This window comes from Prionailurus viverrinus, chromosome C2 (assembly GCF_022837055.1).
Source record: "Prionailurus viverrinus isolate Anna chromosome C2, UM_Priviv_1.0, whole genome shotgun sequence".
NCBI lineage: Eukaryota > Metazoa > Chordata > Mammalia > Carnivora > Felidae > Prionailurus > Prionailurus viverrinus.
In genome coordinates, this window is record NC_062569.1 from 103,832,039 (window position 1) to 103,850,898 (window position 18,860).

General features: G+C 40.5%; 2 protein-coding genes across 6 annotated transcripts in view; both read left to right on the plus strand.

The window, feature by feature from the left end:
* The window catches only part of MORC1 (MORC family CW-type zinc finger 1), a 165,156-nt gene extending 161,476 nt beyond the window's left edge, over positions 1-3,680 (plus strand). For 3 of the 4 annotated variants that reach the window (XM_047875488.1, XM_047875489.1, XM_047875490.1), the window contains 2 exons: positions 393-587; positions 3,276-3,680. In XM_047875488.1, the coding sequence (XP_047731444.1) occupies positions 393-587; positions 3,276-3,413 (333 nt within the window). In that variant the 3' untranslated portion in view covers positions 3,414-3,680. Of the gene's footprint in view, positions 1-392; positions 753-3,275 lie in introns of those variants that run through there. The other variant, XM_047875487.1, reaches the window with a different exon arrangement.
* Positions 3,681-7,098: 3,418 nt separating this feature from the next.
* Positions 7,099-18,860, plus strand: part of GUCA1C (guanylate cyclase activator 1C) — a 32,056-nt gene continuing 20,294 nt past the window's right edge. For both annotated transcript variants that reach the window (XM_047876457.1, XM_047876458.1), the window contains exon 1: positions 7,099-7,302. In XM_047876457.1, the coding sequence (XP_047732413.1) occupies positions 7,099-7,302 (204 nt within the window). The remainder of the gene's footprint in view (positions 7,303-18,860) is intronic.

Consider the following 18,860-nt stretch of genomic DNA (forward strand, 5'->3'; position numbering starts at 1 on the left):
ATTGCCTGTGAGCTACTGCTGCTGTGGAGAGAGGGTCATAGGCACCACCAACTGCCCCCTTTGTGCCTTGCACAATCTGGTAGCACTGGGTCCGCCATTACTGGGTTCTTTTTCCATTCCCAAGCAAGGATCTCCAAGCTCACCTTGGTGTGCTTTTCTCATCCTTATAGTTACTGGAGTATTACACATACTGTCTCTCTTCCTCTTCCGTCGGATTGCAGGTTCCTTAAGGGTATCACCATGTCTTAAATTTCGAGCACCTGTAGTGCACAGGTATAGAGTTGACACTTGGTACGTGTGTGCAGAATTGGAATATGAAATCGCTTGCTGATACGAGGAGGGAAAGTAATACTTTAAAAATATACTAAAACTGTTTTTGAAAACATTCCTAGATCCAGCATGTTTACATGGTCCAATATGAAAGAGAACTAAAGAGAAAAATACAGTCCATTATCTACGAAGCAAATACAAGAGGAGTGGTTAATGAAATATCTCTGGGACAATGTGAAGCAAAAAGAAAACTTACTGAAGACAAACTGAATAATCTTCGGGTAAAACTGGCAATATTGTTGCAGAAACTTCAGCTGGTAGGTAATGCAATTTTGAGTAGTAGGAATATACCTTGTGGAAAGAGCATTCAGCCGGCTTCCTCCTCTGACATTGTCATCCACTTACTGGCTTTGGACGAGTCATTTAACCCAGCCCTTACTCTCTGTGTAAGGATATTGAAATTGTACATAAATGAATTTTGAAAGTATACATGGGGTCTGCTATTTTTTATCTAACAAAAATTAGAACCTTTGCTTGTGCTGTTGGTATAGTTGGTCACCCCATCTCCTCAATATATATTTTCATTAGGAATTTTTTTCTCATTTTATTAAACAACAAAATGTTATAATTCTCATCCCGGTACATAAATAAAAATAGAGTCTTCTAATCTTTGAGGAGAGGTTAGAGAGTTCAGGGAACACTGTAGGGGTATGCTGTGCATCTTGTTTGGATATATGAACACATAATGAACAGAGCTGCTATGATGGGTTGAGCTAACGAGGAAAAGCCCATCTTATTTCTACAGCATATAGAAATGCTGGATAGAACACATAAAATAAAAAGTATGTAGCCGTGGTTGAAAAGTCTTTCTGCAGCTGCTAGAAATAAATTGAGAAATCAACAGAGAGTCTAAGAAGCATGTGGAATTTTGTATTCAGACGCAGGTCCTGAGTCTGGGACAGGCGACAGGGCCCTCCTAGGCCACGTAAGGAGCTGAATGCCCCGAGAGAGCCCTGACTGAGGAGTGGAGGGTTACTTCGTCCAGGAAGGGGGTGGGGGAGAGACCAGGAAACTGACACTCATCAGTATGGTATACGTGATGAGCCTGGGCTTTGAAGCCAGGCTGCCTGGGTTTCAGTCGGCTGTGAACATTTCAAGGTGAATCTGTTCCTCTCTCACAAAATATATGTCCTTTGGGTTATTTGGGATTTCTCTTATATTAAATACAAAATGAAACTCAGAAAATCTTTTTTGCTTAAGTTGAGTATATAGCCAAAAAAGATACCACCCTCCCTCTACCTTGGGTGGTCTAGGCAACAGCTGAAATATTTCCGTGTTAAAATAAAAAAGGACGCTTAATGCTGTTTCCACATATGGTAATTTTATCTGTGCTTCTATCCACGGTACTACCAAAGTCATTATTTGAGTTCATTTATTGCCAGAAGAGTGGGATTCGAGTGCAGCTCCTTTTGGTTCTTTTCGCTGCAAAAGGCGGCAGAAGTTTTTATGTGTGAAACGTCTGGTATGGAGCCCGCCACCATGGGACGGTTTCAGGATGATTGTTATTTTACTATAAAACACTAGAGACACCAAAGAAATTCTATATAATAAAAGCGCGATACTACTATCAAAAAAAGTTCATAAAAATTATTGGTTTTCATAATAGCAAATCTATGTGTAGCTAGGGAAAAAAATGAAAGAATAATGATTAACTCTTCCTTCTATGCCAAACCCCTAGGCTACCGCGCAGCAGCCAGAGTAATTGTATGAATTTAATTGGCTCGATTCACAAAGTTTGGTAAGGAGGGGAAGGGCTTTAGCCTGCAGAGTGAGCATATGACATGCTTCATCTAGTATCATTGGAGAGGTACTCAAAGGGCTCCTGCCCAAATATATTTTACTCTCATCCCTGACTTGAAATTTCTATTTTCACGGCCTCTGAATGCCAGAGCCACCTCACTGGCACAGAGTGAAGACAAGAGAGAAGATAGATGGACATCCATCCAAAGTGGATGGACAGAGCAGGTACTTGAAGAGGCTGGGGACAGAACCAACCTGAAGTCCTAGAAGGAAGTATGCTTTGCCAGGCAGAGAGCAAAGGATTAGATGGACTGAGGGCCGTCAGTGTCAGAAGGGTGACACAGGGCATCCCTCAGGGCCAGTGAATATCTGAAAATCTAGGGGAACATGAATATCATGTATGCTTGTCTGTAGGGACAGGACCCCAGTCACAAAGCTGGGCCTCAGTACTCGTCAGAGGCCTAAGGCAGAGGGAACCATGCAGAAGTAGGTTAATAGAACCAGGTGAGGGATGGAGAAGCTGGGATGGTGTGCCACACACTCACTGGGAACAGTCATAAAACTGGAAATGTCTCTGAAAGGTCCTTTCTAAGAATTCTCTTATCCAACCAGCTCAGCTGGAGAGCAGGTTGAACCCATGGGTGCTCTTGAGGGAGGGAGATTTAAGTCAGTACAGAGGCAGCATTTGTCTGGCTGTTCATGGATTAAGCAGCCCAGGGAAGGAGAGTGTGAAATTACCCAGACAGAGAAGTGGGGGAAGAACAGAAAGGAGACCCATGAGGGCACAAGCCGGGGGCTGGGGGGAAGGGTGGTGGAGGGGAAGAGGAGCGACAGAGAAGTCAGAATTCACCTACTCATCTGTTCAGATTCATGAACTTTTAAAACGGGAGATGAGAGCCTATAACAGAGGAAGATGAGGTGGAAGCAGGGTGGCTTTAGGAATATGACAAGCAATTAAATAGAAGGAAAGCCGGTTGAATTTACCTCCACTAAAGAAGCAAAAAATGATTCAAGTTCCTAACCACTTGTGCGCATAAAATGAGATGAGATGCAAAAACATTTTAAGAGATTAAAAGCATTATTCCAGTGTGATGTGGGTTTCTTGCTACATGAATCGCAGGGAAGGCTGCTCAGAGGCCACCCAGATTACAAGCATAATCCCTGTAGCGTCTTCGCCTGCCATGATTGTTGATTCTCTTTTCCAGGGCGGTCCAGCAGGAGACCTGGAGCAGATTGACAGTTATTTAGAAGCTTTGCTTAAAGAAGATAATCCCCTTTTTCAGAACGCTTTGAATAAAGTGACTACAGATACAGGACACAGTCTCCCTTTAGAAAAACACTGAAAGTACTTCTCAAAATTAAATGTGAGAAAAGATATGCCCTTTTAAAAAATGCCAGTAAGAAAAAGGAAGATTCTTTTCAAACAGTATTTCCCTTTGTACTCATTATTGTATGGTTTGCCCTGTTTAACTGTAAGAAAATTGTGTGCTTTAGAAATGGAGACTGATTTACAATTTACGTATTTGCAGCCCTGTTCCCTAACTCTTCCTGTTATTTCAGAAACTATTTCTAGAGTTCTCCCATTCCCATGTGAGCTAGTAAGAAAGATGGAAATGTCAGTTAGGCTAAATTTTGTTTTCACTTAAATGACTTTGTTTTTGTTTTGTTTTAAACATTTTGTTTCACTTAAATGACTACAAAAACTAGAAAACAGTGGTTTTCAAAATCAGTGTACAAAGGACTACAGTTAAACTTAAAACTTGTGTTGAAAAGGAAAGACCACATGCCCTGTCTCCACTACAGCCATTACTCAGTAATGCAGAAAATATAAATCCTCAGAAACTTTAATATATTGTTTATATGATAATTCTATTGTTGAGTTGGAGTAAAAGTGCAAATCTTCTAACTATAATGTGAACATATATTATACATGTGTAAATTGTGTTTTTACATTTTCCTGATTATTTTTTTAAATTTAGATATGTGTACAACTTTGGACAAAAGCAATAAAACATTTAATATTTGTGGAATTGTATAATTTTAATTTTATGTACATACACATAATGCAAAATTCAGACCATGTGAGATGGAATATGGTGGAAGGTCTTTGCTCCATCCTTGTCTTTTTTTTTTTTTTTTAAGTTTATTTTTTTGAGAGAGAGAGAGAAGAGGGAGAGAGTGTGAGTGGGAGAGGGGCAGAGAGAGAGAGAGAGAGGGAGAGAGAGAGAATCCCAAGCAGGCTCCTTGCTGTTCTCCCTGTTTGACATGGGCCTCATACCCGTGAACTGCGAGATCATGACCTGACCCGAAATCAAGAGTCAGACTCTCAACTGACAGAGCCCCCCAGCCCTCTGGTTTTGTAGTCCTATTTAGAGAAGACATTCAAATGCTGAAAGTAGAAAGAAATTTTTCCTTGTTATAGTGGTTTTAGTCATTATATTATTAAATATTTGATTTATCTAGAATTTATTTTGGTGAAAGGAGTTAAGTTAAAAATCCAACTGTATGTGTTTCCAGATAGATACAGTATTGTCCTCAAACTGTTAATTGAAAAATCAGTCTCTTCCCCATTGATCTGCACTGCCACCTTTACTGCATGTCAAATTCCTATTTGTATTTGGGCCAAGTTCTGTAAAAAATGTCTATTATTTTTCATTGATTGTTCCATCTTTTCTCACATTGGACCCAAGTTATTTTGGTAGGGATAGTCAATAATTTTATATTTGAGAATTTTCTTTTGTATCTTTGCATGTTTAATTCTTATCCAGACTTAGAATTAGCTTTTTTAGTCAACACCCACCCCTCCCCTCGAACTTTATTTGCATTTTGTTTGGCGTATGGTGGTATGATAGATTAAGGTAGAATTGCCTTTTTCAAATATCAAGTCTTTCTACCCCAAACCAAAATATGCCTTTTTGTATGTTCAAGTCTTTATTGGTATCCTGTATTAGCATTTAAAATTTTTCTTCAAATATGTCCAGCAAATTCTAGTTAAATTTATTGTAATTTAGATTTATTCTTTGACCTTTTATAAATGAAGACTTTTCCCCATTATCTTATAACTAGTTAATGTTTTATGTAGCAGGATTCCTGATTTTGGGATATCAATATTGTATCCAATATAACAATTCTTATACTATTTGTAATAGTTTTAAACGTTTTTTTCTGTATCAGCAAGTAATCATTATGCAGATTTTTTGAAAAGCATAATTTACATGAAGAAACACAGTTTCCAGATCTCAGGTCCTTGTATTCTTGATTTATCCAAAATTTTCCTTCCACAGGGGATTTTCTTGGCCCCTTGAAAACTTTCATTACCTTCCTCTTGCATCATCGATAGCCATTCTTTTCTTTTTTTAACTAAAAATTGGTGATTAATAACTGTTAATGGTGATAAGAAGTCAATGCCTCTGAGCATCCTGGCAAACCGTTAGAGACTGCACAGGGACTTCCTCAGAGACTGGCTTTGGAAGATTGTAGCAGGACCCTCCTCCTATTTCCTACCAGGACCGAGTCCTATTATCTCATCTTTCTTTTTACTCTGCCTAAGAAATCTCACCTACTCTAATGGTTTCAAGTAATACTTATAAGTGAAGGTGTTCCAAATTTCGAGAACCTTACTGAACACATGTTATTTAACTGTAATTATGGCTTCAAATTTTTTTCTTCTTAAAGTCTACCTTGGTATGTGTGAAACAAAATTAATCATATATACCCTAGCTACCCCCATTTCCTGTCAAGGCCCCAAAGGCTCCAGTTCTTGGGGAACCTGGGGTTTTGAATAGGTAATAAGTTAGGACTAAGGAATAGTAACTTAAGAGAGAAACCGGACTTAGGAACTGAGTCAATATGAGAATTGGGGGGAAAATGGAGTGAGTTTAGGAGGGGATAACCATGCTTGGGACCAAATGACCCTAGGTGGAAAGAATGTAATTCTGTTACTTCTATGTATGGTTGGCAGCAAGATGGCTTGAGGATCACACAGGGCAGTTCCTTTCCATTACTGGACCATGGATACGGTTCTTATGCTCATTTGCTCAGTTTTCAATTCCTGTGCAACTGGGGCTTGACTCAGACAAGATTAGCTTGGGAACTGGAGTGGGACAAAGTTAGCAGGCACAGGGCCTGGGCAGAAGCAGATTTGAAAGAAAATACAGAAACAGAAAAAAAAGAAAAAGATGAGGTGCCTGGGTGGCTCAGTCTGTTGAGCATCCGACTCTTGATTTCGGCTCAGGTCATGATCTCACAGTCCATGAGATAGAGCCCTGCATGGGACTCTGTGCTGCCAGCGTGGAGCCTACTTGGGATTCTCTCTCTCCCTCTCTCTTTGCCCCTCCCTGGCTGTGTGAGCATGCCTGAATACACGCTGTCTCAAAGTAAAGAAGAGAAAAACAATGCCAAGACACAGCTCAACATGTCCCTTTATCTGCAGACTGCCTATAACATCAACATTTTTACTGCTGATAATATGGTTATCTCTACCCATTTCCCTCTTCTCTACAGAGACTTCCTTTAAATTTAGCAATACTCAGTGTATAATTTTTCCACGGTTTTAATAGTTTTTACATCTAAATTTATTTTCACAATATTTAGGTATGAAAAAGCAAATATCCTTGTTACTGTTTTACAGATGGGAACAGTGAGACTATAGAAACTAAGTAATGTTACAGTCCCAGCCTTCCTGAATGCAACTCAGAGTTCCTTCCATTAGACCCCCCTCCTCAATGTAGGCATAATTGATGGCTAACAATATGGCAAGGACAATGCCTCTGCCCTTCACAGAAAACTGTGTCTCTGAATGGCAGCACAATCCCATCAGTTAGCGATAAATGACCTAGTCTTAAAACTGTACAGATGAGTTAATCTCACTGGCTTTCTATTCTTATTTAGCCTATAGCTGTAAGAGGGTTAGACTAGCTTTCTAAAGGCATATGTTAGCCTCCAGTTCTAGTGAAGAAGTGAGGAACTAAATTGGGAGAGACCACACGTGAAAACAACCTGAGAAAAAGCTGCAGACTGTGAATCACGATGGGAAATAATGAATCCATAGCTGGTGGTCAGAAAGCAGTTCCTGCTAAAGAGACCTATGTGTGGTACAAAAAATTTATGAGGGAATATCCATCCGGCCTGCAAACACTGCATGAATTCAAGACACTCTTGGGTCTGCAAGGTCTGAATCAAAAAGCCAATCAACATGTTGATCAAGTCTATAATACCTTTGACATGAACAAGGTAAGTCCTTTACTTTTTATTTGGCAATGGTTCTGCATTTTCCCCTCTGTAAAAATATGAAATAGCCTGAGGTAAAACGTGTGCATCTCACTGAACAGAGAGGTCTTCAGAGAACCCACAGCTTGTAGGTAAGTGAGTCATTAAACACATTTAGCACTGACGGCATGAAAGTAATTGGGAACTAGCCTCTCCACCCTTGGAAATGTTCTGCATGTAGCGAGTTATTTTAAAACCAAATTAAATCTCGGCGTGGAATTCTAATGCTATCGTTTAAACAAATCTAATAAGTGCAGATTGATTTACAAAGACTGTTTTCAAAGCATTTAATGCGTTGGTGACATTTTATAGAAAAGCAAATTACAGGAATCTGCTTTAAAAAGTGTGATTGCATCTAGATTGGCAGGTAAAATCAATACAAATTTGCCAACATGTTGTTTGTACTCAGAAGTTGGAATGCTGGAATAGTTTTTCATATCTGACCAATTTAGTTGGAGGAAAAACAAAACAATTTACAGTTTTAAATTCAGATAAATTTTAGTTTCTAAAGATTGTCACTGAACTATTGTCTTGAATTTACTCACTCCTAAGGAGTTGCAGCATATTTAATTTTCAAGTCCTGAAAAAATACAAAGATGAGGAGAAAAAAAATGGGGAGCAAAAAAAAAAATAAGACAAAAAAGTAACAATCTGACCAACCAGGCCAGAATTCTTCCTGCCTACTTTTCCTTGTGCATTTCGGTTGTTTTTTACCTGTATATTTCAAAATGGGCTGATGCCATCTAGAATAAAAGGGAAAGGGAAATACCACTCACTGAAAAACAGATGACTTTAGAAGGCTGTGTGTGAGAATAGATGAGGCAGAAGTGGTAATTAAAACAATTGACTGTCCTTTGGGATGTATGGATTCTAGAGCAGCCCTTTGAGCCCTTTTCCAAATAAAAACAAACCAAAACAATAGATAACTTAAAAGGAGGTACCAGCCAAGAACTAGGGAAAACTGAACGTGTGCAAAATTAACAGCTATTTTAATTCTTGTAATAATGTTGGGAGCAGATTTCTTTCAGGACATTGTCTTTTAGGACATGTTCTTTGTTATCAAGTGTGAGTGAAACACTGCCTGCTTAGTATGACGGTGTTTTCCTCCTCATAAATTTGACTTAGTGTGGATGCAAACTGTTCTGCCCCCAAGGAGTTTACAAATCAGTGGGAAAATGAGGCAGATTCTGCTTTTGTTCTTGACGTTGAAACATGTTCTAGATATGCTATAAGCTGAATTTTTGTGCTCCCCCAACCTTAAAACCTCTTATTATTTTAACAGCATATATGGGATTAATTGGAAATAGAAAATTGCAATTTTGGATAAGCAGGCTATGGCAAAGCCATAGGCAAGTATGTAGAGCAGAGGAGAGGAACACTCTAGTACAGAGGAAAGGGTGAAATCAGGAAGACTTTTATAAACAAAAAGTCGGTTGGAGTAAACTGGGAGTTTGAGGTATAGTGGCTTTTTATTGTCTCAGTTGTTTGTGACAATATCTCATTGGCTGTGTTGTTGCCAGGGTCAAGGGGTGGGGCCCTTTTTCCTCCTGCTGGGGTGGTAAAGAAGTAGAATCAGCAAGCAAGCAAGATGCAGTCTCTTCCTGTTGGGTCAGCAATTGACAAGGAGTGGTAGGGTGTGTGAGCTCCCCCTGCTAGCCTCCCGACTCCATTCTAAATGAGGTTTCCTTTTTCTCTGTCACAAACTTAAATTATGGTGAAATCTAAACCACTCCCCACCCACATTATAGTATTTGGAGGTGGGGTCTTTGGGAGGTAATTAGGTCATGAGGGCAGAGCCTTCATGATTGGGATTAGTGGGATTACAAAGAGACAGACCCCAGAGGGTTTCCTCCTTCATGTGAGGACACAGTGAGAAGGCTGATTGTCGATGAACCCAGTAGGTGGGCTCTCACCAGACACAGAATCTGCTTGAGCCTTGATCTTGAATTCCCTCACTTAAAGAACTGTGAGAAATAAATTTCCGATTGTTTTAAACCACCCAGTCTATGGTATTTTTGTTATAAGAGCCTGAAGTGACCAGGACAGGGCACAGTGTGCATGTTGGCATGTTGTCTCTCTGTCTCTGCCTACGTATGAATCTCGCAGCCCTCGCTGCCTTTCTCTCTGCCGTTGTATGTTTCGCTCTTTGTGTGGCTGCTGCCGTCCCACTGTGCCTGCTGCCTGCTGTAAGCAACCCATTTCACAGTGGAAGTCTTTTACTCTAGATTGCAGCTTCTCAGACTCTGACAGAACTCCCGAGAGGTTAGAAGATGAGCTATTAGCAGCGTTTTTTTTTTAGTTATTCTTCAAAGTAACTGGTGACATATCCCATGCCAGAGATTTTGTTGTTAACCCAATGTTTGTGGAAGCACTGCATGTCAGCGGTTCACATGCAAGAACAGGAACATGTGACAAGGAGCGCTGGGCAGAAACCAGAAGTGGTGTCAAAACGAAGCCTGCTGCCGAGGCAGCTGGGGCAGACAGTGTTCAGATAAGCAATCTGGGCGTGTGTGCCATTGGAGTGTCCTCTCGGGGCCAGTCGTGGGACGGCCAAGCCCATCTCAGGAGCTTCATTTAAATGACTTGGAAGGTCTGCTGGTATTCATGATTTATCATCGAGATTTTATGTTTGCTTAGGAAGCAAGCAAATCTAGGCAGGGATGACTATGCCACACAAGGTGTGGGGATCTTGATATAAAATCAGGTTGTAAAATGAGAAGAGTAAGGATGGTTCTTTATCAAGTGACAGTAAGAAATGATATGCAATTAATGCACAGGAAAACAAAAAAGCCATATATTTAATTAGATCAATAAAACTATCAGCTGCCCAGCACCGTGGAGGATTTGCTCTTTCTTGGAGCTCCGCTGCAGTGTTAGCTATTCTGGATGGAAATCATTCCAGAGTGCATTTCATACTTTCCTGCCTCCTCAAAGTACCGGTAAAACCTTTTTTGATATCAGAGTCATTGTTATGAACATTGGTTGTTACGTTTTTGGAATACCACGAAGCAGCCATGCCTATTGAAGTTGCTGGGGCTAAGTTTCCTGTTGTTACAAATCCTGAAAATAATGTGCTTTTGTCATTTTTGCTTTTTATTGTTTTTCTCTTTTCCCTGCTGTCAAACACACCTTTCCCAGCTTTCTGATTGTTCTAATAATAATGAGCTTCCAATCTCTTTTTACTCTGCCATTTCTCACCTGGCTTTGGCTTGTACTCAAGTTCACTAAACATACTGGAATAGTGCTTAAAGTGGAAATAGATCCTAAAGTTTAGACTGTAAAGTTTATAACAATTCCTTTGGCTAATCACACACCCTTGTAAGCATCTCCTTGTCGCTCGGTAACAATAGTGTTTGAGATGTGTCTGATGCTGTTTTAGGCACAGCACATAGAGTAACGCATTCAACATCACAGAATTAATAGATCCTGCTTTAAGGTAACAGCCATAAATTTGGTACCTCAGACCTTCCCAGAAGGTAATTGACCAGGGCCCCAGTGCACACCTTTGAAATCCTTCACCGCAGGCACAGAGTCCGTGCTTGGGTTTAGGTTATCACCAATGTTGGAGTGCAGCAGGAATAATAAAGCCAACCCATTCTTAAGATGCAGGATTCCTTTGTCAGCAGGCTTTGACTCAAGGATTCCCTGGTGGCTTTGTCAAGCTGTAGGTTTCAAGAGTGCCTAGGACACTTCTGTCCAAACTTCTTTTACACCCTTCTTTAGCTGGGTCAGATTAGCTCACTCAGCCTTTCCTGACATCTTTCCTGCTTACTTCCACACACCATTTCTCCAAATAAAATCTTTAAATTGGGATTAATAGGTCTAATATCCAATGAATAAGAGTCACAGAAAAAGAGCTCAGAGAGAATGTAGGGTTATAACAAAACAAACCAGAAAAATTTTCCAGACCTATTAGACACATGTTTCACAAGGGCCCAGTACAATAAATAGAGATTGACTGACAGCATATGCATAGATTTTTTTGTTTTGTTTTTTTTTAAGAGAGAAAATGCATGGGGGAGAGGTGCAAAGCAAGAGAGACAGAATCTCAAGCAGGCTTCATGTGGTGCCTGATGCGGGGCTTGATCCCACAACCTGGGGATCATGACCTAAGCCAAAATCAAGAGGGGTATCTCAACCAACTGAGCCACTCAGGCACCCTGAGAAAAAATATTAAAAAAAAATTTTTTTTATGTTTAATACAGACAGAGAGACAGAGTGTAAGTGGGGGAGGGGCAGAGAGAAAGGGAGACACAGAATCTGAAGCAGGCTCCAGTCTGCCAGCACAGAGCCCGACAGGGGTCTCAAACTTGTGAACCATGAGATCATGACCTGAGCCAAAGTCGGACACTTAACCAACTGAGCCACCTAGGTGCCCTCTGAGAAAATTTTTAAACAGGGATAAAGAGACGATCCTAAAATCTAAAAAGAAAAAAAAATGAAAGTCAAAATAACATTGAACTTCCTAACACCTACACTAGAGACTTAAGAGTAAATGGAGAAACGCCTCCAAAATTCTGAGGGTGAAAAAAATCAAGCCAAATCAAATGTAAGGAGAGAATAAAAACAGGCAGTGACTAAAAAAATTCCTTCACATTTATTTTTTCTAAGGAAGCTACTGGAGCAGGTACTTCAGCAAAAAAGAAGGAGTGTATCAACAAAGAGAGAGTGAATCCAATATAGGAAAACAGATATGGACAGTCTTGGGTCATGGAGATGAAAACTCCAAATCAACAGCTATACAGAAACCTCAGTGTACTGCTAATCCAGATTGTAAAGGGAGAAGGGGGACTCTGGGAGAAAGACCTGAAAAAATGACACCGATAGATTATTGTGCTTGAGGATTTCAAAAACAATATAAATTTACTAATTTATATTTAACCAATCTGACGGTCCCTTTAAAAAAATTAACAAGGTGAAATACAAAGAAAATTATTGAAATTTAAATGAAATAACTTTAATTTTTTTTATTATGGAAACTTCACACATATACAAAAGCAGAGAGAATAATCTAGTGATACTCTCATAGACCAATCATCCATCTTCAACAATTATTAAAATTTAGTCACTTTCATCTCATCTGTCCTCCTACATTTTTATTTTTTATTTTTTTAAATTTAGACTTTCTGGAAAAAGTTTTTCATTCCAGTTACCAGACAGTGGTATACTAGTTTCAGGTGTACAATATAGTGATTCAACAGTTTCATACACCATCCGGTGCTCATCACAACAAGTGCACTCCTTAGTCCCCATCACCTGTTTCATCCATCCCCCTACTCACTCCCCTCTGGTAACAGTTTGTTCTCTATAGTTAAGAGTTTGTCTTTTGGTTTCTCTTTTTTTTCCTTTGTTTGTTTTGTTTCTTAAATTCCACATATAAGTGAAATCATATGGTATTTGTCTTTGACTGACTTATTTCACTTAGCATTGTTCTCTAGCTTCATCCATGTTGTTGCAACTGACAAGATTTCATTTTTTTTTTATGACTGGATAATGTTCCACTGTGTATGTGAATTTGTATATGTATATATACACACATAAAACACATCTTTATCCATTCATCAATCAGTGGACACTTGGGCTGCTTCCATATCTTAGCTATTATAAATAATGCTACCATAAACATAGAGGTGCATGTACCCTTTAAGCACACCTTTTTATTGTTTCTTGATTTGAGTTTGGATCCAAACAAGGTCCATACATGGAAATTGGTGGTTATGACTCTTAAATCTGTTTTTTCTGTAATAGATCCCTAGTCACCTCCTTCCTCCCACCTCCCCCCCCATTTATGCCATTGATTTGTTGGGGAAGGTGAGTTATTAGTTCTGTAGAATATTCTGCATTCTGGATTTAGTTGATTTGTTGGGGAAGGTGAGTTATTAGTTCTGTAGAATATTCTGCATTCTGGATTTAGTTGATTGCTTTCTTATCTTCAAATTACCAGTAAATTGGTATTTAGCTGTGGAAGCTTAAATAGATTCAGATTGATTTGCTTGGCAAAAATACTTCATAAGCACATAATTATTGGTTGTTTCACTTTTCATGGATTGCCCATTAGGTTCAGGAGGTGTCAGCCTGACAATGATGAGGTAATTATTAACTCCATATAAAATACTGAAGTCAGTAATTTTGGTGCATCAATGGGTTATACGGGGAACAAAATTTACTAGTCATTAAAATTAAACTCTCAACTTTTAGATTAACCCACAGTTGTGAGAGTATGGACGAAGAACTATGGTTGCTCAGAAATGTTTAACGACTAGTTCTTCCATGGGAGAAAAGCCCTGGTAACATGTTGATTTCCATGGTGTAAATACTCCCACCATGGTCAATTTCGAGCTACCAACCATTTAATAGTTGGCCTGCAAAATTCCTGAAAATTTGACAATCTGCTCACACCAGCAGATACAGTAGGTTCCAGCACACTACGTGGATATACATGAGGGTCATAGAACTGAATGCCTGTCATTTGCTATAACGGGAAATAAATAGGTAATGTCTAGAATTGATAAATCTCAGCATAAGTAGAATAAGCATCATTACAAGCATGTAAACAAAGGCTAGGAAAAATAACCAGAAAGTCCAAAGTTTTCAATTATAGTTTAGTTTCGTTTTAGTTTAGTTTAATTTTGAGTTTAATGTCAATTATGGATTAGCAATAAAAACCGATTAAAAAGCCTAATGATAAAAAAGCAGATTTATAAAAACACAAAAGGTATTAGCACGTCTTTGTAGGTGAGGTGAGTGAAAGAAACTACACTCCTCAAAATTAAGGTCTGTCTCTGCACAAGGGACAACATAGATTCCTTCCTTTCTACGACTATGAATTGTCCATTCCATTATGGAAACCCTATGGACTCCAAAGATGAGGGTCCAGCCTGGCCCAAACATGGTAGTGAGTAGCCTTGTCTAAAACAAAGTCTCCATGAAAAAGTACAACACGGTGTAAGCATGTGATTCTTGTGGTCTGTGTTAAACCCACACAGGGTGGATGGCGGAACTTGAAGGTAGGTGGGGGCTCCAAGCACTGGCTGTGCTGCCGCCACTTTAATAGTTTCCTAACCATTTGTGCTCTTGATTTGCTGGGGAAAGTGCAACACTGCTGAGGCAGAAGCTGATTGCGAGGCTGGTCATTAGAGCTGGGTCTGGGGCAGACCCATTTTCACAGAACCACAGTGAAGATGATGATGTCACCGGCTACTGGGTCCTGAAAGGCAGTGAATGTGGACAGGGGCCGCACTATTCTCACCTTAGCGTCGTGTCCTTCACCTGGAGATTGATGCAAAATGCCCAGTTCCCTGGAAACAGCTTCCTGTTGGAGGCATGAACCTGCACTCTGGTCTCTATGCACACAGACAAAACCGAACGAGTGCTCAATTCCAGGCAGAGTCTGGCAAGGAAAGAAGCCACCCGGCACTGCTCTTCTGCCTTTGCGCTCCAGCCACACTGCTTTCTTCACACTAGATGTGCAGTTTGCTCTTCCCCTGTCCTTTCTCTTTTTAAGTACAAGTGCTGCATGAATTCATCTCGTGAAAACACACTGCAGAAACATGAAGAATAAAAACGAATGAATCATCCCCTTCAAATCCTGCATGCGTCCCCAGACCAGCCACCTATCTTAGTGGCATAAAGCAGATGTTACAAGTATTTACTGAGTGATTAAATAAAATAACAGAAGGGACGACTTGAGTATCCTCACTTTTATATATGCCCTTTTTTCCCTTTCCATTCCTCTCTCCTTCCCTCCTTTTCCCCCCATATTTATACCAAGGATGGCCACTGTGTCTTCCACAGTGTAACTTAGTTCCCAGTTAGATTAATTATCTCAAGGGAAATTTTAAATTTATTTTTTATCCGTATAACTGTTAAGAATTTCAGCTCACACACTCAAGCATTCAAGAAATGTAACTTTAGTTTTCCATGATGAAGTTAATTTATATTTTGCGTCCCCATTTTACCAAGGAGTGTTCTCTCTCTACTTTCCGGGGTTGCATGTAAAGCCCACGGGTGCATCTAAATCTCCAGGTATCAATACAGGGCAGAGGAGCAGCTAAACACACTGGTATTTGCTGAGACCACATCTCTCATCATCTCCTGCCCGCCTCTCGAGGCTGCTGTCTGCATGGCGGGGCCTCCTGGGTCAGGTTCTCTCAGGTTCCTTGTACTCCTAGGCATGGAAGCCTCTTAGACTGTATGAACAGATGCTCCTTGCAACCTTTCCTCCCAAGCCCAGTGAGTGAACCACGGGTGCTTCTGTTCTTACATCTGTCACCCAGACCTGCAGCCATTCTTGGCCCTCATAGAGCCTCTTTAGTTTGGGTAGACTTAGGAGAAACTAGAGAAACTGGCTGTAATTATGTATTCTTCCAAATCATTTGTTTATGGCATAAATTTTATGCTCTGAATCCTAAACAGCTTAAATTATTGAAACTCAAGAGCAAGAATGAACTCTGGATTTCTGCTTTTATGCTACAGTGACTTATCTCTTAGGCAATGGAAATCTCCCTGAATGTGGGAGGGCTAGACGATAGAAGAGATTAGCAGGAGCAGAGTCACATCCTTAATACGCTATATTATTATCTCACAGCATTTGCAAATATTTACTGAGCACCTGGAGGCATGGTGGAAGGAAGGTAGGCACAAATATGAATAGGAATTGGTCCCGTCCTCAGAGGAGTCTATAATCTACTGGGATGGCAAATGTATCCTCAAATAATAAAAGGTAGTAAATAAAGAATCAAAGACTGAGAGACAGGAAAGCATACTATTTAGTTTCAGGGTTCTAGATGGTTCTCCAGATTACAAGGCTGCTTCTAAACCCTGCCCAGTGATTTGCGGATGGTCCAGCATCTTTCTAGATGGGCAGGCTGGATAGAAGGTCTGGGGAACTCTTCAATGCTATCCCGGCAGGACAGTCAATGGTAGAAAAATCTAGAAAAATCACACTCAAATTTTGGAGAGGTGTGGGGATGGGGGTGAGTAGGTAGGTGGTAGACATGACGTTCTGTGCCCCTAAAGAGCTTACAGTCTAGTTGAGGATAAAAAATTATGACTAAATGCCCAAAGAGTAAAATAGAGCAGTATAATAAACTATAGCAGGGCTGTGCTGTTCAAGGTACATTTACTGGGATCTGAAGATGAAATGAAAACTAAACTACAGAGTTAGGAAAGGCTTTTTGGAGAAGTTGAGGCACTTTGGGACCTCGAAAGAGGTAAAGAACTTGAATTATTACTAATAAATGCTAACACTTAACTGAATATTTCTGTACTAGTCATGGTTAAAGCACTTCATATTTATTAGAATCCTCACAACAATAATATGTAAGCATGTACTATTTTTAACAGTCCCAGTTTACTGATGAGGAGACTGAGGCACAGAGAGGTTTAGTAACTTGCCTGAAACTACCAGCAGACTTGGAATGCTGGCAGTCTGATTCCAAGGGCTACACCCTAAATTTCAATGGTATTCCACCTTTGGAATTGAGAATTTCAATAAAAGGAACAGCTCAATTAAAGTATGAGGTAGGAGAGAGAAGCGTATGTGAGGACCTAATTAAGGCAGAGGGCTACTGCTAGAGCATAACCGGGGACCACACAGGTGCCTCACTCTTTGCTGTACACAGATAGCCTGTTGTTGTGACTTTCTGTACTCTTGCATCACAGCTGAGAAATGAGACACTCTGAGCACTGAGATGCCAGGGTTGACTTGCCTGGAGAATCTCCAAGCAAAAAGTCAGCCCTCAGCCCCTCTAGCTCCTATTCCACATTCTTACTCTGTAATAGGTGTGAAGGTGGGGTGCCTGGATGGCTCCGTCCCTTAAGCCTCTGACTTTGGCTCAGCTCATGATCTTGCGGTTCGTGAGTTTCAGCCCTGTGTTGGGCTCTGTGCAGACAGCTCAGAGTCTAGAGTCTGCTTTAGATTCTGTGCCTCCCTCCCTCTCTGCCTCTCCCCTGCTTGTGTGCCCTCGCATGCACTCTCTCTCAAAAGTAAACATTAAAAATAATTTTAAAAAATAGGTGTAAAGGTAGATATAGGCACCCTGGGCCACATCTAGGCATCCAGATGTTATCCAGAGCGCCACTCTGACATCAAAATGCTCTGCCCCTTGTAAGACTCCGAAGTCTGTGAGATAAAATGATTTCTCTGAACTCGTGGGTTTATAACTCAAACCACAAATGGAGTGATGGTTTAAGCCAGAAAAACTGTTGTCAGCATGAGGACACATTTAATCACTAGGATAAAACAAAATACCAGAATAAGTTTTCAGGTTACTTAAAGTCACGACCTCAGAAAATCCTGGGAATCAAGAGGAAAGGGATGTAAATGATTTCTTAGAAACAGGGTGATTAAACCGTTACAGAAAGAAAAGTGAGGGTAAATAGCAAGCTGTGGGATCTAATAGATGATTATTACAATATATGTGATGGTTTACCTGTAAATATGTTCACAAATCAAATCTTTGCTTCAATGTATTAGAAGTCCTTGCTATAAATGTTTATTAATTTTGAGAGAGCTAGAGTGAGAGTAGGAGGCGGGCAGAAAGAGAAAGAAAGAGAGAATCCCAAACAGACTCTGTGCTGTCAGTGCAGAGCCAGACTCGGGGCTCGAACTCATGAACCATGAGATCATGGCCTGGGCTAAAATCAGGAGTCAGATGCTTAACCGACTGAGCCACCCAGCTGCCCGTCCTTGCTAATTTTAATGAGCCTTTCTACAAATTTCTGTAAGATGAGTCACAGGCCACCACAGGCAGTGGAAGCCCTTGCAGGAGAGGTAGGGTTGCGGGACTCCAGTCTCAACTCTGACCCTTACTGTTGTGTGTCATCTTGGACCAAGCTCATAACCTCCCTGTGTCAGGGTCGTCAGTTCTAAAACTCAGACAAGACCTATCCTGCCTACACTCTCACTGAGCTCATGTGAAATAACGTCGGAGAAAATGTTGAAGAAATGAAGACTGTAGCCCACAGAGGAATGGTATGTTTATCTGTTAAATGCAGGTATCTCTGATGTCAGCCCCTGCAGGTCTGATAACAGTGAAGAGTAGCTCAACTTTGCATCAAGCTCAAATTCGATTTCCTAATGAAAGGGGGTACCTAAAGGTGCAGAGGTTGCCTGCCCACCATTTCTCTTCTTTAATTGATCCAAGTGCTGTGGACGATCATTTGCGCTGTTTGGGGCCACATTGGCCCCTTCTAATGATTGCCAGTCACAGAATGAAATTAATTAAATGAGAATCACCTTAGGGTTTCAACTGTCTTTTAAATCCAGGACACCTGCATGGGAGCCCTAGCTCTACTGGAAATTCAGAAGTGACCTTTGGTTATTTGGTTCCTTAGCTTCTCTTTGTGTGAGAACCCTTGAAAATTAGAGCAGGCAACCTGGCTTTTAACGTGTGTAATACTTGCTGCTGTTTGTTAACCCCCAGGCTGCCCTGCAGCCTCTAACACTGTATCAGGTTGTCTGGCCCGCAGGGGGACCGCTATTACTGCCGCTCTTCGTAAGACACATTTACTGGAAACAA